This window comes from Lissotriton helveticus, chromosome 10 (assembly GCF_964261635.1).
Source record: "Lissotriton helveticus chromosome 10, aLisHel1.1, whole genome shotgun sequence".
Classification (NCBI taxonomy): Eukaryota; Metazoa; Chordata; class Amphibia; order Caudata; family Salamandridae; genus Lissotriton; species Lissotriton helveticus.
In genome coordinates, this window is record NC_136071.1 from 7602305 (window position 1) to 7625701 (window position 23397).

Sequence of the window (23397 nt, forward strand, 5' to 3'; positions counted from 1 at the left end):
TGGCCCCCACTTTGAGTGGGAGAATCAGCGGGAAAGCTGAGTGGGGAAGGGAGGGGTGCCCACCTTTGCCAACCCCACCCCTCAGCTGGGGGAGGCGAGGAAGCACAACTCTGTCCCCACCGTCTTAGAGATGAGGGGACCCAGCCAACCAGAGTGAGGCATATGCCCCCCTCCCACTGGAGGGTGGCATAATAGGGGTACCCACCACAAGGAAGGGCCCCATTGGTCCCAACCTGTACCTACCTGTAAGGCCCCGAAATTTAGTATGTCGGAGCAACCCTGAACCTTGTCTCTTCAGACAAGAATAATCAAGAAGGAATGAAGAGCCGTGCTGAAGGAAGAAACCAACTGACTTACCCCAGCCCTACCGGCCTTCCCGAGCTCAACCTAATCCAGCTAAATCCCGGTGTGTCCTGCAGTCAGCTGCCCCCCAGACCCTGGAGGACCTTCCCTACCTTCCCAACCAAGACTTTGTCTCCTGTGAGCACCGGATTTGCTCACCAACAGACTCTGGCTACAGCCAAATGCGCGAGTCTGCACCAGTCTGCGCCCGATGCCCATGGCCCGAGTTCGAGTGGCCCAACAACACAAGGTGGTCTCCCTGGCGATCCTAACCAGGGATCTGGTGATCCCTGACCGAACTTAAGTCTCCAACCAATGCCTGCAGCCCCTTTCTGGAGAATCCCCCCTCCTCACCCCTCCCCCTGACAGTGACCGGAGCCGGTAAGAGAAACCAGACACCAAAAGACACCCCTGTATCTGACGTCCCACATCCTTGGGTGACCCGATCCCAACTTACCTCTCCAACTGGTGGTTGCCACCAGAAGATCTTCGTCCCCGAACCTGCAGTATCTGTTGCAGCCAGAGAATCCCCATTGAAATCAACAGGGAACCAGACGTCAAAACCGCACCTTGCAACCGGTCGCCCTCACGGGTGCAGCTTGCGTGCTAAATCGGATCCCCCTTTGCCCTGAGCCTAAAACCAGGAGCTTTGCTCCCACAACCTTGTGGCCTGTTTGTGAGCAGCCACCAACCAGAGGCGGCCTATCCCCCATTGGATAACATTGAGCCTCAGCACTCTGCACCCGGCCGCCCTAGTGCCGCTGAGGGTGCTTTGATAGTGCATCCTTGACCCTTGGGGAACCCTTGTTCTAATCCCGGAAAACCAAATCCCAAACCTAAGTACCTACTGTTAAACTGATAACACTGTTTTTTCCCACAGGACTGCATTGACTGCTATCTTATGAAAAGTGCGGAGTTGGTTTTTAAGAAACTGCATATGTAAGAAAACTGATTTACTTACCTTTTATCAAGGAAGCGTCCCAGTGTAATATCCAGGCATATCGCATGGAGGAGAAAAAGTAACTTAAAAAGTAATCTAAAAAGTAACGTACAAAGTAATTGCAAAGTAACTGAAAAGTAATTTTGACTGTTGACTTACCTGTAAGCAAACCAAGTTTGGTTTGGAGTGGTGTGGCTCACAGGTTAGAGGCGGCAGACCCGTAAGCAGAGAACGGCCCGAGACCAGGGTTCAATTCCCGACGCGGCAGGGTCGTGGACCAGGGTCAAAACGGACTCGATAATTCTCGCCTCGGTGCCTACTCTAACCAGGGAACACACTCGGCAACTCTGGGCATTAGCTTGCCTCATCTCTACAACGGCCCCCCACAGACACCGGGGATGCCTGGTTTCACCTTGGAGATACCCAGAAAGAGACCATCTCACAGGGAAAACCAGGACGGGTTCCCCAGCGGTCTTCAGCGCCAGGATACTCCATGGAGTCGCAGTGCGCTTTACAAGTATACACACACATTTACATTTACAAACCAAGTGCATTCTACTGCATTTCAACTGTATTCAATTGCATTATTCTTGCAAAGTATTATTTAATTTACCTGTACCAGGCCTGGATTGGTTCGAAAAATAAAATACAACTAAATAATATTTATATACAAACAAATTGGTCAGAGTTCAGTCTTTGATTGGGCATAACATTTCTTGCCTGAAGGTGTACAATAAATGCTCAACACTACGCTCTGATAAAGCCGTACTGCTCGCCCACCCTATCACAAATAGAGAGTAAGGTGCGAACTACTTTTACCTCTGCCTATCTTTGGGTTTCCACTGGAGTCTGTGCACACTATACCTCACTTTGGCATAGTATATACAGAGCCAGCTTCCTACATCCGGGGGAAAGGAAGGCACCAGTGTGGAGAAGGGGTGCATGGCATGTGTGATACTTTCATGTGTGTGCATTACGTGCGTGAAGGTCTACATTAACAGTTTTGATGTCATTTTTTTTATGCCCCGCAAAGTTGCAGTGTGTAGTGATACCCACACAATGTGAGCCTCCACACTGTAGAACACAACAACAGCTCACAGCTCTGGCTCCACATTCAAAACTTTATTAAGAAGCGTCTTAAATTATTTAATCTTGATTCACCAGACTGTCCGTGGCTGGCATGGCGTTACCAGATGGATCCTCTGCAGTAGTCATCAAGCTTTCTGGATCAATGCTGTCCATCAAGCCTTCTAGATCAGTGCTGTCCATCCAACGGGGCCAAAACTAGAAGCTCGAAGACTCTGGAGGAGAAGCGCCAAGTTCATAACTTCCATGGACGGTGGGGCCGCTTTACAAAGTTCAGGAGTCACAGAAGTCCAGCCTCCTTTGGAATATTTGCTCCATCCTTCATGGAAGGCCTGACGGGAATGTGACTGCCCAGCTTGAAGGACCCGACTCCCTGTCCAAGAGTACCAGTTTGCTCCTCAGGGCTGCATTCGGATGGCGCCATCCAGCCGGATTACCTCTCCATTCAGCATGGGGTTCTCCACAATGGCCTGGACCAGGTGCGCGTACTCTCCGGGGTCCCCGAGGCGGCTGGGGAACGGTACCTGCCTGGCCAAGAACGTCCTCACTTTCTCAGGGAGGCCAGCCAGCAGAGGAGTGGCAAACAAACCTAGGGATAAAAAAAGGAAGAGGAAACAATGTCAGCCAAGCTCATGGGTTCCCCACAGTCGAGTCCATTTTCTTTTCTCTCACACACCTTTTGTTTCATACACAATGACCATAACTGAGCTGTACTATCTGGAACTAAAAAACAACTTTGGCGGCTTTCCCCATAACATTTCATCTGGGGCCTATTTCCCATAGTTTTCATATCTTGCTTCATTAATGAGTTACAGGTGAAACAAGGCGCGCACCTTTTATTTTAGCATATCACTGGTATTTTATAAATGTTCAAGACCACTCCTTTGGCTCCAGATGGTGCTTTTAATTTGGGCTTTTTACATGAGCAAAGGCAGCATCCCAATGTTGTGCCTTTGCAACAGACCTGTAATGTTACGATGATTAAGGTAAAAGTATAACAGCTTACTGCTTCTAAGGTTGCCTTAGAATTCAATAAAAACAGAGACCGAGTGTACATTGCCTCGGACCTCTGAAACACTGGCTTTTGTAAATGAAAGTACACAGAATTCCGCTGCCATTCTCATATATGGCCTGCCTTCCACAGACACAAAGGAGGCCACACGAGATCCAAATATTTTCTAGTAAGAAAATTCACACAACAAAATAATAAGCCCTGGATTTGAGGCCAGTTCTTATGATAAAGATGCCTGCTTTTTACAGAGAAAAACAAATTCTTAGTATTACACTGAAACAAGCACTGGCATAGCCAATAGGTCTCTCCTATGATACCAGGAGCAAACCCATTGGTGTTCCCTATTTATTTGGGTCTTGTAACCGTTTACAGCAGAAACCATTATAGGCGAGCCGTTACGATGGGCAACTTGGAATGGCACGGCCATCTTGGAATGGGACGGCCAGCCGTTGCAAGGGCCATCTTGGAATAGGACGGCCAGCCGTTGCAAGGGCCATCTTGGAATAGGACGGCCAGCCGTTGCAAGGGCCATCTTGGAATAGGACGGCCAGCCGTTGCAAGGGCCATCTTGGAATAGGACGGCCAGCCGTTGCAAGGGCCATCTTGGAATAGGACGGCCAGCCGTTGCAAGGGCCATCTTGGAATAGGACGGCCAGCCGTTGCAAGGGCCATCTTGGAATAGGACGGCCAGCCGTTGCAAGGGCCATCTTGGAATAGGACGGCCAGCCGTTGCAAGGGCCATCTTGGAATAGGACGGCCAGCCGTTGCAAGGGCCATCTTGGAATAGGACGGCCAGCCGTTGCAAGGGCCATCTTGGAATAGGACGGCCAGCCGTTGCAAGGGCCATCTTGGAATAGGACGGCCAGCCGTTGCAAGGGCCATCTTGGAATAGGACGGCCAGCCGTTGCAAGGGCCATCTTGGAATAGGACGGCCAGCCGTTGCAAGGGCCATCTTGGAATAGGACGGCCAGACGTTGCAAGTGCCATCTTGGAATAGGACGGCCAGACGTTGCAAGGGCCATCTTGGAATGGTTTTTCATAGAGCAAAATAAAAACCATTCCAAGATGACTGCGGTGCATGGACACATGCAGCTGTCTTGGAATGGTTTAAAAACAATTCAATTGTGGCCGCCTATTGATACAGCAGCAGACCATGGATTGGGATTGTGGGAGGCAAGCCGGCGCCAGAAAATAGCAACCTCTGTAAATAAAGCGACTGAGATTCGGGAAATAGGCATGGGGGCACAGAGCAAGGACACAGATAGTGGAGAGAGAAAAGAGTTTCATGAAATTCCAATGGAAGGACACACCTCATCCAATCAAAAACGGAATGAGATTGAAATGTTCCTTAGACCGGACAAGCATAAGAATAAAGAAGGACGCCTTCAAATCAGGAGTGGGAGACAAAGATGAACAAGAAATCCACTGAATGGTCAGCAGAGCCAAAAAACAATCGTAGCATATATTAGATCCGATTGGGCTACAGCCGGCAGCGTATGCTGCCTGTAGGGGAGACCAAAAAGGCATATTTCGGTCCAGGACCTTATACTTTCCAAGAGTTTCTAGCAGTGTTTGCATCGGACGTGTGATGATTTGCACACGTGTGGGTGGAGACCCTTGGGTTGGATGCTTCATTTCAGCACGCACCGCAGCACCCACACAGGGTGCCACATCCTGCTCTTGAAAGTAAAGTCAAACATCACCAGAGGTTAGGTCATCCTCACTCCGCGTACACAGGGATAAGTCCTAGAGAGATCTAATCTTCATAGTCAAACCAGGTACTCGCTGCATGGTCTACATGTGTGGAAGAGGAAAACAGCTATAAAAAAGAAAAAATGTGTGGGAGTAGAGCTCTGGAGCACGGGCTAGTGTGGGAGAAGTAAGCTCCATTTTATTCTGATCCGCAGAGAAAAGGGAATGGATAAACGTGTGTGCCTGCATGAGCAAGGGAGTGTGACTGCGTCAGCGAGGTGAGTGATGTCAGTGGCAAAGGTAACATAAGTCCTAAAGGAAGAAAATGGCCTCTCAAATATTGGCTTGGTAGTAACAAAAAAAGAAAAAATACATAAATAAATATTTGGGGTGCAGAGAGGTCATCATACCACTGGGCCCCAGTGCTAACAGCTCCTGCACTGCTGTGCTTCATACAAGTTACAAAGTTCTACAGTGAGAAGCAGTTTCTGATCGCAGAACTAGGTGGCAGCGCACCCACATCAGGAGGACAGGAGTGATCAGGACAGAGGAGTCACTGGCTGATGGGCAATGTGAGCAGCTCTCACTGCTGGTCTCTGTAGAACCTGGCACAGGTTGGCACTGTGAAGATGGTAGCACCAAAAGGAAGTGTGAGGAACTCCCAAAGATGGGCAGGGTAAATAACTGGCACCGTGGCACATGGACATGTTGGCTCTGGTAGGTGTGTGAGAACCAGGGGCAGGTGGGCTGTGTGAAAAGCTGGCACGCCTGGCAGTCTGACATGCTGGTGCCAGTGGGCAGAGTGAGAAGCTGGAGGAAGGCGGAGTCACCGTCACGTAATGTGAGGCGGACACTGAAGGGCAATGCAACAAGCTGGAGGGGGCGCTGTGTGAGATTCCAACAATGGTGGGTGGACCGACAACCTGCCACAGGGAAGCAGGTGAGAAGCCTGAACCGCGGTGGGACTTACAGACAATGTGCACTCAACCGGCACATTCCATGAGCACAAAGTCTCCTTTCTCCACCCTTAGACCACTCACATGTAGGGAGGCCATTCTGTCTGCCTCTTGGCACTCACAACAGAAACAGTGTAGGTACCACAAGGAGTCCCGATCACACCAGCAGCTGTGGGCGGGGCGGCTCGAGGCCAGCGGCAGCTGGGGTGGCTCGATTCCAGCTGCCTCTGGGGCAGTAAAAAGGACTATACTGGAGACCCTACATGGAAGGAGTAAGGTCTGCAGTGCACGTGTTGCAACACAATTTGTGAAATTGGCAAAAAAGGAAGTGGTCACAAAGTTGACTAATTCGCATGTTTTTAGTTTTCCTTGTATTTGTTTAGGTCCATCTTTCTACCAGACAAGCTGCTCATACTCTCCATCTTACCCGTGGGGACATGTTACTTTTCTCTTTTTAGGTACCAGGCAATGCCAGGTGCATCGCTGGCAGTGGTGGGCAACCCAAGCGTGCCTTGTGAGGAGTGATAGGAGCAACTGGCTCCGTAACTGGTTGTAGAATACGGCCAGAGGTTTGGCTCCAAATTCACCCATTAACAAACCTGTTTGGTCCTGGGCCGATCAGTTCATCTCACTGTGCTTTATTTCCTATATCTGCAAAGACTCAGAACACCTAAAGGGGAGTTCAACCCAAACACGATGCACTATAAACAGTGGCCAGTCGCATACAGAGGCTGTCCCTGCGGTACCAGGCATACCCCCTTACAAGCCCATAAGACAAGGACTCCCTGCCACAAACGGACCCTGGCGCCCCAGAGCCTGGAGATGAAAGTATTAACAACAAACTAAACCATAAGACCTTGAAAGAGGCTCAAGACGAAGCCTTCTTCATCCCGTCTTACATCACACACAGATTAGAAGCTATTAGAATGTCTGGAAGTAAAGCGGATAGGTGCTTCTTGACGTCACTGAAGTGCTGTTTATAGAGGGGATGCATGGCACAGCCCTGCGCGTCACAGGCGGTCTGTGATCGACTTGTCCCACCATCTGAATGAATGCCTAAAAGGAAGGATTGTGAGATTTCTGTCAGGGTAGGGAGGTGGGCATCTCAACCTCAGTAGAAGTCCTTTTAGACATCTGTACATTCCTTCTGTCCACAGCTGGGGTAGTGTTTTGCATTTCATTCACTTTGTCCTCAGGGCGAAGGTGACAGCCAGCAACACCGAGAGCACGCTCTCAGCGGATGCCGTAAAATGACAACATTTTTATGAGATGTGCTACTTATAATATATTCCACTCGGAGCATTTGACTCTGGTGTGTGTGAATTAATGGAAAACAAAAACTGAGAAACCTCCGTGGAGGAAACCAAATCATAGAAAAATTAAATTTCAGGAAAGAATTTGTTAAGGAAATAATTTCATTTTCGATTTTGTTTTTAAAAAAAGGAAACATTTTAAAGGAACAATCATTTTAAGGAAAAATCAAAAATGACAAACTTGGGTGGCGTTTGACTACATTGGGGTTCAGAATTATTTGAGTTTGGGCATAAAAAGGGATTTTTGTAGGGTTCAGGGATGGGTAGAGCGTAAGGGTGTTCAGGGGCTTTAGGGTTTATGGATGGGTGGAGCTTATGACTGGTAAGGGTTTTTAAGATTCAATTATGGGTAATGGCCTAGATAGTTACGAATTTTCAGGGTTCAGGATGGGGTGGAGTTTAGTGTGGTGAGGAGTTTCAAAGATCGGTGGAGTTTAGATGAAGAAAGTGATTTTCTGGTTTAGGAATGGATATTTTGGGGTGAAGAGTTCGTATGGGTCGTGGATGGCTGGTGTTTAAGGGCGGTGAGGGTTTTTAGGCTTCAAGGGAGGTTGTAGGTAGGGAGTGATTTTATGGTTCAGGGATGGTGGATTATTGGGGTAGAAAGGGGTTTTAGGCTTCAGGGAGTATTGTGGATTAGGTGTGGTGAGTTTTAGGGGGCAGGGAGTGATGGTGTTTTGGGTTTGTGCAGGGTCAGCGATGGATGGGGTTTACGGGTAGTGACTGCTCAGCAAATTAAAAGCATCCAAAGTAATTGTTGGACAATGTAAAATATATAAATATGAAAAAATGTCCCTTGAAGTAAAGCACAGAAATAAATATCTCCCACAAAAACTTCTGAAAGTAAGACCTGTAACCCTTGCATTTACATTTAAAAAATAAGCAGACAAAAGCCAATTTCGACCAAACGGACATTCTATGAACTTGTTTCTACCAAAAAGGTAAATGCCAATCAGTCTGAAAATTTTCATTACACAGTTTATATCAAATGGTTTCTCAGTAATGGTATAGTTTTTCTATGCAATAACATACAACCGTTTGCACGTTTTGTGTTTGTTGAACAAGTCTAGCCTGGGTGGAATCAATATATATAGTTTAACAAACTGATAAACAACCAGTTGTCCAGTGTCAGCCGGATTTGTTAAACAACGGCGTACAGACGCCGCCAGCACAAGTTAATGTTTAATCCAAGACCTTCAAGGGACAGGAGTTGGGAAACATGTTGACAGACACGCAGCCAGGAGGAAGGTCGAGGTTTTGAAATAAGACATGACCGCGCCCGTCGCCTGCCCCATCGAGTCCCAGGGTAAAAGGCACGGTGCCAGAACTCCTATCAGTGCTGTCACTCCCTTCTGTGGCAGTCAAATGAAAAGGAGGCGTCAGTAAGAGACGAAGATAGTGCTCTCGACTTCCGCACAGCCTCTTGGCACTTTGACAGTCTAGATGACGATTTGAAAGAGGTAAACCTTCAGCTTACACCAAACATAGGAACTCTTTGACTGAGATTTCACTTATTTTTTCAATTACATAGTGGGGTTTGCTGATGGGCTCTTCGGCGTTGGTACTCATAAAATTAGGAAAACCCCAGGAGACATTCCAAAGTCCAATGCGAAAGTCCATGTACAGTGTTAACATGTTATCTGGGGCTCGCCATGGCTTGGCAAGCTGTGCTCCAAACCACCTCCACAAGGTGTCTTTTCAAGAACTAAGAGAAGAGGCAATGTAGGAAGCTGACTCTCCAAATTGTGTGCTAAAAAGCACCACACTGCGCGGAGTCCAATTGGCTTACAGCGACTAAAGTGGAGAATACGAACGCTCTATTTTGTGGTAGTGGGGGCGAGCAGTTAGGCTTATCAGAGGGTAGTGCTAAGCATTTGTTGCACTCACAGATGCAATCAATGAGACACATACTCAAAGGATAAATCCGAGACCAATTTAGAAAAATAACATATATATTTTCAAACCAGAACTACATTCAAAGGAGAGTACTGTATTTCTTATGAATTTCGCAAAGTTAGCAAATAGTTCAAAGTGCAGGTTTATTAAGATGAGAGGTTTGGTACCAAACATCTTGGGGTACAGTGAAGCCATCATGGAGCTGGGGAACTCGTAAGAACAAGTGTCCAGTCCATGCACTCGTTATGGCTTCCCCGTGGACTTACAATCTCTAAGACTGGACTTCGATAATGCAGGTCATATCTGCTCAGGCAGATATGTCCACACATGGGGTATAGTGCACCCTGCCTTCGGGCTGTAAAGCCGGCTGTAGGGGTGGCTCAACTATGTCTCATGCAGTGTCTGCAGGCATGGCCATGCGGACTCTTTGGTTTTGTCTGCACCAAGGCACGCAGCCTGCAATGGCAGTATGTATGATCTTGGTGAGGGGGACCTAGCGTGGCACAATTTGTGCTGTAGCCCTAGGGATCCTATTCAGTCACCAAACCCTACGTACCATTTAATAAGGACTCACAAGGGGGCGGAAATTGAGCCAATTGTGGAACAGTTTTTAAGGAAAGATCACTGGTGCTGGGAGCATATGAGGCAAAAACTGTGTGTGTGGGGGGGTGGGGAGGTGGAGAACTGCAACAAGTACCCAGCTTCCGGGAGGCATCCTTTAGACGACATACAAGAGTTGCAAGAGCGCCCCCGGTGCAGGGACAGCGCATGACTTCAGAGGCTGCAGCAGTCATGAGGCATGTTTGACGAGCACCTTCCTGCAGGGAGGGAGGCGCTGCACCGAGCTTCAGGTTCTGTTTAGCAGCTTTAATGTATTTTTTTTAACAGTTCAAAAGAACCAATTTGCATATGACGGGACCTTGCAAAACTAGAGTAAAATGTAACCAGGACAAAAAACAGGGTGCAGGACGGGCAGAGGCAGGAATGGACAACTCGCCAAATAGGAATGCGGGAGACGTGCACCCCTGTGGAGTGCTGAATGAAAAATAAAGAGCCCCCTCAAGGCAGCAGTAGAAGGATACAACTCATCAATTAGAAGCAACACACTTTGGCAATGCTCCAGGGGCGGGACGAACAAGAATCGGGAGCAAAACCATTTCGTCAGGAACAGAAAACTGAGCTAGACAAGTTTACCAGCCAATCATGAGGAAGGGGCTGCCCCAGAGACCGCCATCTATTGTACGGTCTTTGACAACAGCCTGGTAAAGCGGTCTATATGCAAGAACTAAAGAGGGGCGATCTCTTGGAACGGGCATGTTCTTTTTAGAAGCCCAGGGCTCCACAGTGGGTTAGGGCTGTGCAGCTCAGGATTGTACAAATAACCCGAAACCGACCGCTGGCTGCTCAATGCAGTGAAGCATAGGACAAAGCAGCTAGTTTACTGTGCTAGTCATCCCAGGATTAACTCACAACGTACCCATGAAAAGGTCCTCAATCTTTCCCAGTACTCGCTGGCAAAATGACCACTTCCACCCGTGCCCTGCAGTCCAGGAAAGGCACCCATGCCCATCCGCAAGCCAAGAAAAAACCTTCACAATCAGACAGCATGGGAGGACAACACAGCTTCAGAGGCCTGGGACTGTAGGAAGCACGATGGGACCCCCACGGTGCCATGACTCCACACTCCCCAAGACATGTGAATTGATCAAGACGAGGAATCCACTATTGGTACTCGGGTGTCCTGAATTTTGTAGACTGCAATAAGGCAGAATAATGGACCAGTGGCATCATGGCTCTTACCTGGTGCAATGGTGACCACACGGATGCCCATTGGAGCCAAGTCGCGGGCAATGGGCAGAGTCATCCCCACGATCCCTCCTTTGGATGCCGAGTAGGCTGCCTGCCCCACCTGCAAACAGCAGAAAAGAGAAAGTAAGGTGAGAGCAGAATCCACTGCTGCACTCTGGTACAAACGTATGCATGGCTTTCTGCCACTGCATCATACACTGGGCATTAAGTGACGTGGCACAAGCTGCTGCGGGCTTCGTACGCAGCACATGGTGCCTTGGTGCAGAGCAGCAACCACTCGAGCAGTGCTTCTGGCAAGCTTCCGCGTCCTGGAACTCACTTAGCAACCACTCGAGCAGTGCTTCTGGCAAGCTCCCGCTCCCACGTCCTGGTACTCACTTGTCCATCGAATGCAGCCACGCTAGCGGTGTTGACAATGACCCCTCGGTGCCCATCTGGGTCAGGTTCGTTCTTCCCCATTTCTCCGGCAGCCAGGCGTATGACATTGAAGGTACCGGCAATGTTTACCTGCAGAAAGAAGGGTCAGATCACAAGGTGAGCAGCGTGCTTTGGGCTGTAAGGGTGTCTCGTAGACAAGATAGGTCCATAGCTCCACTTACCATGATCACCCTCTGGAAGTCCTCCAGGCTGTGCGGAAGATCCTTTTTGGCGTTGTAAGTCTTCACTGCCACGGCAATCCCAGCGCAATTAACAGCAATATCCAGACGCCCAAACTTCTCCCTTGCCATAGCCAGGGCATTCTTCACATCGGCTTCCGACGTCACCTGCAGGGGAGGGAATGAGAGAACACTCATGGGATTGGGGTGACCAAGGTGGAGATGCAAGGACTATCCCAGGGCTCTCCTTAACAAGAATCCATGTCTAGGCAGAATGTTGCATCAACAATTATGACAAAAAAAATACTTGCAAGGTAGGTATCCATTGCACACCGCCAGGCCAGATTCAGCGTTGTTTAACCCTGGTTTTCCAACATAGGGCCAGACGGGCTGGACTGGGTCCATGCCTATTTTCAAGTATCCACCCAAGATAATTTGACTTAAACAACTCTAAATAGAAATTGGGTGTTTTATATGGTGTGGTTGTGCAATCTCACCTTGTAATACACTTACAAACCCCTTTAGGACCCTTAGATTTCGTTTGTCAGCTCAACCCTGGATAGCCGAGGCTCTGAGCAGCAAGGCTTACATCAAGTAACACGTGTAATGCATTTAAACAGCACCAACACAATTGAAGAAGAAATCAACGAAACACCAAAGAAATCCAACGCCAATTTATCAAAATAGACTGCATTTTTAGACACCCCAACGAATAAGATCAACCAGAGGGTTCCTGAGATATACAGTTTACAACCTATAGTAAATCAAGTTATTTAACTCACCCGATAAAGAGCACTGGCAATTATTTTTTTAACTGACAATTGGAAACTTTTTAACCAAAAGGTTTGGGCTAGGTGTGATGCAGACACTGGAGTCACTTTAGGCGACCAACTTGGTTGGGAGCCAGTCAGGGGAAGGGCAGCCTGTTCTCAGAAACAGTTACCTCAGCAGGCGAAGGAGTCTTCTTTTTTTTCTCCTTTACAGACACTTTTATCCTTTGCGGGGCTTTCCTATGGAAGTGGTCCTGATGCAAGGGATGAAGGAAGCTGCAGATGCTCAAAGGATGCTGTGGATGCCATGCGGCTGACGGGGGTCTTACTGCGACTAATGATCGGTCCACGAAGGAGGTGAAGCAGTCCCAGTCACAAGGCTGATGTCCCTCAAAGTCCTCTCAGTGCTGGCAGAAGTCCAGCCGCCACTGGACTACTAGTCCTACAGTATCACGGTCCCAGACCAATCCCTCCTGAGTCAATAACTTGTCCCCTGGGGGTCCCAGCGGCACTCTGACACTCCAGGGTTCAGCAAACTCGGGTGCAATTTTGTGCGTCGAGTCTTGGTCCCAAGCGCTGCACAACTTTCTCGAGCAGGTTTCTCAGCTGTTGCTTCCCTGTGTTGTGAACAGGAGGCCAGCTCACTGACCCTTGGAGTCCCTTAGCTTTGGATGGGCTCTGGAGACTACTGCTCGAGCAGGACACAGGAGGCACAGTCCCTCTCCTTTCCTAGCCACCAGGTGCAGTACACACAGGTGCAGCAGGGTAGTCCTTCTGTGGTCCTTTTCCAATCCAGTCAATATCTGCGATCAGGGTGCCCTACTTATGCTCAGAAAATGCCCTCAGGGCAGGATGCGGTCGATAGACAATGGGCTACCAGGTTTCCTCACACCCGATGACCACTTCCTGCAACGTGTGGCTTCTGGGTATCCCAGGATACACTATTCTGCCCACTTCCAATATGGCTTGTGAAACTCCCTAGCCCAATCCAGATATGTAGCTACCAAAGGACCACATGGCCCCTGGAAAACCAGTTTGGCAACTGCGTTCCCTTCTCCTGTGCCAAATGTCTGAAAAATTTAGCAACCAGTCTCCCAAGTGTTAGCCATTTGCCCTTCAAAGGCAGAGTCTCCCTTTGAAGCTTGCCTTTTGGGCCAACACTAGAGTGGCTTCCTACAGGAGGAGAAGCAGCCCCCTATTGTAGCCTTTACTGGGAGTCGTTAGCATAGCTCCCCAGGAGGGCAGAAATCTGTATCTGTGACAGGATCCCGTGTGCGACAAGCGTGGGCACACGGAACCAAAGGCAACAGATTGGCAACTTTACTGAAGTTGCACACCGCAACTTGTTACATTATCTTCGACCTGAGAACCAAGGGTGGCTTAATGTACCGAGTTGTGCCATACCTTGGATGACTCACTTGGGTTTTACTGTTCCAGAGTCAGCACAGCTGAGGGTTCACCTGTGTAACCCTGCACTCTCCAATTGGGAGACTAAGCTTTTCCATAGTAAAAACCACAGTTCCATGTTTTTTACCATCAGAACATGTAAAATGACATGTTCTGCCAGTGAAATATGTTGCCCCCTGCCTAAAGGGGGGCTTACACATATACAGGGAGGGGAGGTGCAGGGGTAGTGAAAAATCTGGCTTTGCCATTGCTTTAAATGGCAAAGTCAGGCCAGCAGTTAAAATTGCTCTTCCAGCCTGCAAATAGCGACTGGGAGGCTGGTCTTACTCATATCCCACTCAGCGTGGCAGAACCAGTACTGAGGGGCGAGGGGGCCTCTAACTTACATGCCCTGGATACCATCAACCAGGGACTAACAGATAAGTTAGCTCAGCCGACTGGATAAAATCCAATTCAACATATCAATTTAGGGGTACGGTCCAATGCACTGAGGTCTGGTTAGCAGGCCTCGGTGCACGTTCAGTGTCGAAAAACCAGTAGCATTTGTTCAAAAACTTGGGGGTGACCGTACTACGAGCCATGTCCTTACAGAAATCATATGGTTAGGCAGTGGTTATTCTGAACACTTGGCATGAATCCGTCCTCATGTTGGATGCTCTGCTTTAACTCTCTCATCCAAAGAAAAATATAGAAAACCACTTGGGCTTGTACGATGTTCTGGAAATTAAGGTCATTGGTCTCTTACACAAGCTTGTTTAGTCCACAAAGATAAACAAGCCTTCAATGTATCGCGGGACCTGGTCAGCATTTGACAAACTAGTGAAATAGTAAGGCAATATTTCAGTATATATTCCCTTCCAAAGTTTCTGATGGCTACATCACTGTGTCAAGTCTGCTGGATCCAACAAACTGAGGCCGCGCGATGCGCGCCCTGCACTACATTCTACTAGACGTCCAATCTCACACTCACTTCAGGCTAGCTCAATCAGCACCTGACAGTCAGCTCAGGGCCTCAGAAGGGTACCAGTGCCTGGCCAGCTTTTGGCAAACTGGTTCAGTCATGATTGAGATACAAAGAAAAAACCTTATATATTTAGCGCCATTAAAGAGGTTTACAGCTCAAAGATTTCAAGCAGCCATCAAACGAAATTTAGCAATTTACTTGGCACCAACCCTCCACGATAAAAAGACACAGATATCATATGTAATAATGATTACTCTCAGAGTACAAAACGAAATGAATACCAGTTCATATATAGCATATCCAACATGAGCAGATTTCTGAAACGTATCAATATACAATGAATTAAATGTCTGTTTTTTTAGTTCCACTGTACATATGCTGCTTTCGCACTCAGGATCAGTTGAGATATCTTTTTAAAAGAATATTTTAAAAACTTCTTAACAGTCATTTCACCATTTTTGAAAGGATACTATTCTGGCGAGATACACAAGATTTGGGGGGGGGGGGGCTTTTTTTGCACCCTTCTCCCCATATTTTAAGTTCACAAGGCCTACTGTCTAAAAACTTGGAGGGAGGGGAGAGGGGGAATAAGACTAGGTAAAATATTTTTGTGTTTGGGAAGTTTGGTGCCCACGGTATGATCGGTTTAAGAGACTCTTGGATATCTTTATATATGTGGAAATCATAGAGCCTTGATGTGAGAAAATGAAAGTCTCGGCCTCAGGCCCTCTGTAACTGTGCAGGAGATAAGTAGCTCTCTAGAAACACTCCTCTTTGGATCACTAATAACTTTGGTCCCACTTGAAATACCTGCACAAAATGTGCAAAAACCAAGTTAATGCGCGCAGGTTCTTCTAAGGGAGATTTTGCATAAATTCCTCCAGGGGGCATGAAGCCTGTTCTTGGGGTCCAGGGCACGCGGAGTATTTGATTGCATTTACCACATCTGTAACGGGGCAGCAATGCGGTTGCGCTCCCAAGGGATGGCCAAGTACTCTCTTCCAGCACTTGACTCTCTCAGGGTAACGTGGTCAAGCAGTCACAAACTGATCAGGGTTTTACGAGATCAGACACTCAAATCATTTACGTGCCATGTTATAAGGAATAACTTCAATGTCCAAACCATTCTTAACTGTGGAAAGAAGAGGAATGCGTTCAACTCAGAGATCAGCATCGTAACCCGTGAGTGCTCAGCACCTTTTGGGCCAGAGTTAGGGCTCACAACATGTTTATTATTATTATTATTATTATGAAACTTGTAATGCGCTCGGCTTACCCAGGGGCATCCCGGCGCAGCAGACCACAGAAATGAAGAAGACTCAGCTAACACTACCGAGGAAACAAATGAGTCTTAAGCAGCTTCCTAAATGGTAGGATCTGGGATTCTGAGCGGATCTTAAGGGGCAGAGAGTTCCAAAGGGAGGCTACCTGCACAGAGAAACGCCTGCCCCCCGACCGAGCTCTTCTTACTCTCGCTGACTGCAGAAGATGTTTTTGCTCCGAGCGCAACAGACGCGAGGGTTTGTAGGGACGTGCCATGTTTGCAAGAATGGGAGGGCCTTTACCATATAAAATTTTATGAGCCGTACAAAGCGCTTTAAATTTCACCCGCTCCTTCATGGGGAGCCAGTGAAGCGCTTTAAGGGCCGGAGCAGCAGACTGCCTTCTGGGGACATCCATAAGGACTCGCGCAGCTGCATTTTGCACCTGTTGGAGGATTTTAAGGGTAGCTTCCGGAGCACCGAGGAACAACGCATTCCCATAATCGAGCCTGGATAGAATTAGGCCACGAATCAACAACTTCCTTGATGGAGCAGGAAGCAGAGGTAACACCTTACGGGCTGATCTCAACAAGCCAAAACAGACCCCTGCGGTCTTCTTGGCATGAGTCCGAAAGGACAGATCGTCATTCAACCATATTCCCAAGGATTTGATCTCCTTCTTGGGGGATGGTGGGTCGCCAAGAGACCGGGGCCAGCAGCTCGCAATGATGGAAGGATTGGAGTTGCCCAGGAGCATCAGCTCGGTCTTACCTCCATTGAGCTTTAAATCAGAGATGGACATCCATCGATAAACATTGGCGAGGCAGTCATGTAATACCTCCGGGTGGGACGCCAATTGCGTGAGGCCCACCACCAGCTGAGTATCATCAGCATAGCTGATGATCTTCACCCCCGAAGGGGCGACCACTCTTTCAAGTGGAGTCATATAAATATTAAATAAGGTAGGGCTCAGCGATGAGCCCTGCGGGACTCCACATTGAAGAGGGATTGGGGCAGATTGCTCCGACCCTTCCCAGACCTGGTAAAAACGATCCGCAAGAAAGGAGCCCAGCCATTTCAACGCTGTCCCCGAGACACCTGCCTCTGACAGCCGTTGGAGGAGCACCTGATGGTTCACGGTGTCGAAAGCAGCACTCAAGTCCAGGAGGATCACTGCCACTGACCCCCCTGTATCGAGAGTGCTTCTTGCCTCCTCCACTACTGCCAACAAGGCAGTGTCTGTTCCATGGCCGGGGCGGAAACCAGTCTGGGAGTCTCCTAGCAGGTGGTTAGCTTCAAGATGGTACGAGAGCTGATGATTGACAAGCTTCTCAGCAATTTTTGAAAAACCAGGGAGGAGAGAAATTGGCCTAAAATTGGCCAAATCAGATGGATCCAATCCTGGTTTTTTCAGTATGGCTTTCACCACAGCCTTTTTCCATCTCTGTGGCACTATGCCCTGAGCAAGTGAGAGGTTTATGAGATCAGTCAAAGGCGTTGACAGGATGTTAACCACGGGCTTAAGGTGTTTCATCGGGACTGGATCACTCGGAGAGCCACTCTTCAACTCCAGCAGGACCTTTGTAACCTCCTCTTCCGAGAAGGGGCCAAAGGATATAAGCTCAGTCAGGCAGTTAGTAGAGCCAATGACTGATTCCTGAATGAGAGGGATAGAGGGTAAGGAGGATAATATTTTCTCTATTTTTGAATGAAAGAATTTTGCCAAATCCTCACATTGTCCTTTAGGGTCATCCTGTAGCACTGGGGGGGTGGGTGCTTTCAGAAGTTCTTTAAAAATTTTAAACGACTCGCCGGAGGAATTACTTGCCCTCGCAATCCTCTCGCTAAAGAAAGCCCTTTTAGCGTCCTTCAGTGCCCTTTTATATTTCCTCAGCTCCTTCCTATAAGAGGCCCGACTTTCCTCGGTCTGCTCTCTCCTCCAGGCACGCTCAAACCTTTTACAGGAAGTTCGAATGCACCTGAGTTCGGGGGTGTACCAGGGAGCAGTACCAATTCTTCTCTCCCTGACAAGCCTCCTTTTGTTCGGGATCAGCAAGTCCAACGAGTTGGTTAGCCAATTGACTACAAGCTGATCAGCAAAGCTGGGGTCTTCTACATGATGGGGACAGGTTCTGGCTAGCTCTTCCGCCCACCTATCTACCGGAAGCTTCGACCAGAGGCGGTCCACAGTATGTTGCCTAAGTGGAGGGTCTCTCCGGTTCCCAGACAACCAGCTAAACGGAATGAAATGGTAGTCAGTCCAAGGGAGAGCCAACGTCTGGAGGGCCTGCAAGTTCGCCGAATTAGCGAAGACCGCATCCAGCTGATGACCTCTGTTATGAGTCACTCCCACATTAACAAGATGCAGGTCAAGTGCACCAAGCAAACTTGTAAGATCCCTTGACACCACGTCATTGGGGTCGTCAAAATGAAAGTTGAAGTCCCCAAGAATAAGAGAGTTGGACGAAGCCGCAGCAAGTGGAACAACAGTTTCCATAAAGGAATCCACAAAGTTCCCTAGCGTAGCGGGAGGCCGGTACACCAAAATACCAGAGATAGAGACAGTTGAAGAGATGCCAAGAGTGAAATGACAACTCTCAGCATTGTTAATGCCGCAATCAGCGGCTTTGCATACCAATGTGTCTCTGTAAATAATGGCCACTCCGCCCCCTCTTCCATCCGGCCTATCAAGGTGACACATGAGGTATCCCGGGGGAAGAGCATTAACAATGTCGGGGTCGGAACCAGCGGATAGCCACGTCTCCGTAAGAAATAAAACATCCAACCTATAGTCCAAAAGAAGGCAATGGATTTCCGTCGAGTGACAGGGAAGTGATCTGCAATTAAGCAGAGCCATCATATAAGAGTCGGGAGCCTTAACCGTATTATGTGGGCGACAGCCAGAACAGGGTTTGAATACACCACCCTCCGCCCAATAATAGTAACAACTAGGATGTCTTGGCACGCGTAATGCGAGAAGCGAGTCCCGTGAGTACCTGTAGGAGGGAATCCGTGTGTTCGGAGAGTTGAGCAGAGTGGCATGCCCAAGGCCCGTCTGGGCCCGGACGGGCACAGACGGGCTTGACTCTGGCGAAACTCCGGCGACAATCCGGCGATGACGCTGCGTGATGACGCTGCGCGTCAGCATGGCTGCCTTTATGTTCGCCGAGCGCGTGCACACTGGAGCGCTAACCGCGCCGCCTACAATGTCCCCCCTCCCAATATGGCCACCAGGCGAGACAGTGGGCAGGGACCCGCTAAAACGCGGTGAGTAATGCCAAATTACAGTGGGAGTGAGGTGACAGCAGTGTGGGTCTGTGAGTGGCCCAATTTAAAAACGAGGGAAAACGAGTTTACAGTTATTAGGCGTTAGAGCACGGTAGTCTGGTTTAAAACTGGTGACTAGGGGGTGCTGTTGTGTTGGCCAAAAAACAAGGCATGGCGCAACAAGACACAAAACAAGTTAGATCCGTAATGGATTTTGCAAAGTTACTTCCAAGTCCATATAAAGACCAAACCTAATGGTCCTGTGGTTTTGGTGGGAGGGAATCTGTGTTTGCACACTATGACATTGTGCATCTGACACAAAACCAAAAAGATACCCAAAGGATGCCCAATACGCCCACCACCCAAACAACTGAAGAGCTCAACCTTTAAAGTAACAAATTATTTTACATGGCTCTCTGGATGACGCAAATGTGGAGGGCAGTGTCCAGTCAATGGTCGCAGAGGGTCAGTTGGCAGTGTCACTGGAGTCGAATTTCAGTAACTGCAGGACGATTACGTGGGATCCGTAGGTGGATATAGTTCTAGATTATCATAACTGTCCCTTTATGTGTAGGAAAGGGCGGTGAGGTCTGTGGTTCTGGTTCTACCTATTAAGGTACAGAATATTTGGTGATTTGGGGTGTTCACAGGACTAGGAACTGTACTATGGGGACTATGGGATCCAGTAGCTGGACTTCTGGCCAGTGCAAGGGAATCCCAGCCACAGCTTCAACTCTCATTAGCTCCAGAATCATAAGGGCAGGAAACAAAACTCAGATGGTTCTAGAAATCAATCAGAGTGCCTAAGCCATAGGATTGTGAACCAGGCAAGAGTTGGAAGTCCAATGAAGATTCCCCAGGACTCCATAGAATAGGTGGAAAGTATCGCTGCTCCGGACCTGTAAATTTTGTTCTTATCTCATCACATTTCCTGAGCATTCAAGGAACGAGATTGTATGTCAGACGCTCTTTTCAGAGGGCGCCTGTTGCGTGCCCTAACCCTCTCCTCTCGCTGCTTGAGCAGTACACCCTCCACCCCCTCCCTCATCGCTGCTTGGCCCCCCCCCGTACACCATTGCTTGTTTACACAGTGGAGGGCGGGTATTTCCCCCATGCACAGCCAGCCCCGTGACGCAGTAGTCGGTGCATTGTGTATTCATTTGCAGTGTTTATGTTCCGGACGTGCACCGGTACAAATGAATGACACACTCGCATGTCAGAACAGGTAAAATGCCCGCATTACTTTGGTTCCAAGTTGCACTTCTGTGGAGCAAACACTTAATTGCACTTGAGAGGTGCCTCCTGTGATCGCTCGTAAATCTTGAAAGTCGCATTCCTGGTTGTAATGCTATGACTTTTAAAGTAGCAGCATTGCTGCAACGCATTATAACCTGAGCTCATCAGCAACATATTATTCTTATGTATTTCTATACCAGATGGTCTTATTTTGGGTGTGGTGTTAAGATTATCATGAAAGAGGTGACAGGGAACAAGTCATAAAATAGATTTTAGAATTGAAAAATGGCTAGTTTGTAAGTTTACTGTGCAAAGAAATGTATGTGCATCACTGAATATGTGCAGCACTTCTTTAGTCAGCAGCGTCCCATGGCGTTTATAAGTCAGAGGCTGCTCTGGGTGGTGTGTTTGTAATTCATGGCCTGTTCCGGGCATGGCGTTCTTTACTTCAGCGGCAGCCGGGGCAGTGTGTTTCATGAATGCGGGCTCGTTTGTGACATGATATCTCATCAATCCTGCGGTTTCACCAGAGACCTCAAAATGTGCACAGAAAGGGGAGTAATGCCGTAATCTGAATACCACATAATTACCCCCGTACTCCGTTATGTTGCAAAAGCTCTTAATTGGTGGAACTATCATGCGTTTTATAGGCAGCTTTGTATCAAAACCAGTACTTCACTTTCTGGTAAAGACATCGAGTCTCCATAGCTGCAAATGAATGGTGTGCCTAACTGAGAATTACATGCCACTACTGACATTTATTTTTGAAGCTTTCTCAGTACATCCTGTCCAGAAAGCAGCAATTACGTATTTACACACCATTGTAAGAACACAGGCACTCAACAATAAGTACAACTCTGAAATAACGTGAGATGTAATCTGTTCTAATGAATACAAATTGTATGCAGCACAGAACACAGTTAAGTACGTGTTTATTCTTTTTACGAATATATGTGTTTTTTTTACTTTCATTTGCCTTTGGCGCTCTACCCAGTTGCATGTTGCTTCGGGCTGTGTCTGTTTATAACTCACCTGGTTGAGGAAGGAGGGACAGGAGCTCCATTTTAATAGGCAAAACCACACTGCCTCACATTACAGCCAACTCCACCTACAGGACCGTTCGTTTGTCGAGAACCCGTATGTCAATGTCACCAGCCCTGCCATCGTACACACATGCACCGACAACGCCAATAGCTCACGGATTGGCAAGACCTATTAGCTTTGCCAATGCTTGGTATTGTTTGACTGAGCTTGTGGAGAAGTGTGGCTCAATGGTTAGAGCGGCAGACCCTGATGCAGAGGTCTAGTCCGGGACCAGGGTTCAATTCCCCGCCACGGCGGGTCTTGGGCTCAAAAATTCTACGGACCTGATAATTCTCGCCTCGGTGCCTATTCCAATCATGGAGTCCCACTCTGCAACTCGAGGCAATAGCTTGCTTAATCGCCACAACGCGAAGGATGCCTGGCCTCCACCTTGGGGTGCCCAGGAGTGGACACCTCACAGGGAAAGCCAGGATGGGTTCCACAGCGGTTTTCGTACAAGCGCCTTGAGACCCTTGCGGGTGAGTACTGCACTATACAAGTATCAATTTACAATTTACAATTTACAGCTCAACGGGCAGAAAAACACAATATTACCATACGTACATCAGCAGGGGTAAAAAGGCACTGGTTACCCAATGCTTTGGCCACGTTGCTCCCCTCAGACGTGGGAAGATCCAGCACCACCGCAGAGGCTCCCTGTTGGATGAGTCGCTCCACCGTTGCCCGGCCAAGACCCGAGGCTGCTCCAGTCACGATGCCCACCATACCCTGTGAGAAAGAAGGCAAGGAATGTAAACAATACTATTCAGTGTCAGGATCTCAGACTTAGGGCTCTCTCCAAAGCATGAGGGTGGGAAACCGGATGTTCTCTACCTAACGGGCTATGTTGTTTGGGGACCAGGAACTTTATGATCTATAGTACGGGAAACAACGAACCATCTCAGAGACACTCTGTAGGGGACTTGTTGTGGAGAGACGGGGGTTCTCTCTGCTCCAGAGTGAATGTGCCACTCTGCTGTGCTCAACATCAGGTGGGGCGGGCCTTCTTGCACCCTGTGCTTCACTACACCAGGGAACAGTCCTTTATTTTAGGGGGCACTACATATCAAGAGAAGGGGGTACATCGAGCCTTGGGACCCTATCCCAGGGAGCGCTCTATTGCACGCACTCGGGCAGGAGTGGCTTCTGTCTTCGTAATGCCAGAAGTGCTCGTCTAAGGAGGAGATCTTACGCAGGGAGGCATAACATCATACAGGGCTCTCCATCTCAGGGAGCTCAGTCCCACTCAGTCAGGTTCCAATGATGCTGAAGTGTCTCAGTGGGCACATCTCACGCGCCTCCCCATCTCAGGGAGCTCAGTCTCACTCAGTCAGGTTCATCTGGGTTGCAATGATGTTGAAGCGTCTCAGTGGGCCTATCTTACGAGGCTTTATGAGACAAGTGCCACTCTCGGTCTCAGGGGTTCTCTGCTTTGGGGATATTATAGCTCAGGGTCTCTGTCTCAGGGCCATCTCTCGCCTTCAGGCACCTCAGTGCCCCCCTGCTTGCACTGCAACCCAAGGGGGCTAGGGGAGCCATGCATCCCAAGGGGGCTCTTTACCTCAGGGGGAGCAGTGCATCCCAAGGGGGCTCTCTATCTCAGGGGGAGCAGTGCATCCCAAGGGGGCTCTTTACCTCAGGGGGAGCAGTGCTCTATATTTGATCTCCTATTACCCACAGGCTATTCTATATTTAGAAATGACAGAATTGACAAAGTTGGGGGAGGTGTTGCAGTCATCTTTAGAAACTCCCTTCAACTTAAGGCT

The 23397-nt window shown here is 48.6% G+C and overlaps 1 protein-coding gene across 1 annotated transcript in view; it reads right to left on the reverse strand.

Moving 5' to 3' along the window:
• Positions 1 to 2389: 2389 nt before the first annotated feature.
• The window catches only part of HSD17B10 (hydroxysteroid 17-beta dehydrogenase 10), a 29796-nt gene continuing 8788 nt past the window's right edge, over positions 2390 to 23397 (reverse strand). Inside the window, exons 2-6 of the mRNA XM_078664112.1 lie at positions 22196 to 22360; positions 11646 to 11810; positions 11425 to 11553; positions 11038 to 11146; positions 2390 to 2957 (exon numbers count right to left, since the gene is read on the reverse strand). Of these exons, the coding sequence (XP_078520238.1) occupies positions 2767 to 2957; positions 11038 to 11146; positions 11425 to 11553; positions 11646 to 11810; positions 22196 to 22360 (759 nt within the window). The 3' untranslated portion in view covers positions 2390 to 2766. The remainder of the gene's footprint in view (positions 2958 to 11037; positions 11147 to 11424; positions 11554 to 11645; positions 11811 to 22195; positions 22361 to 23397) is intronic.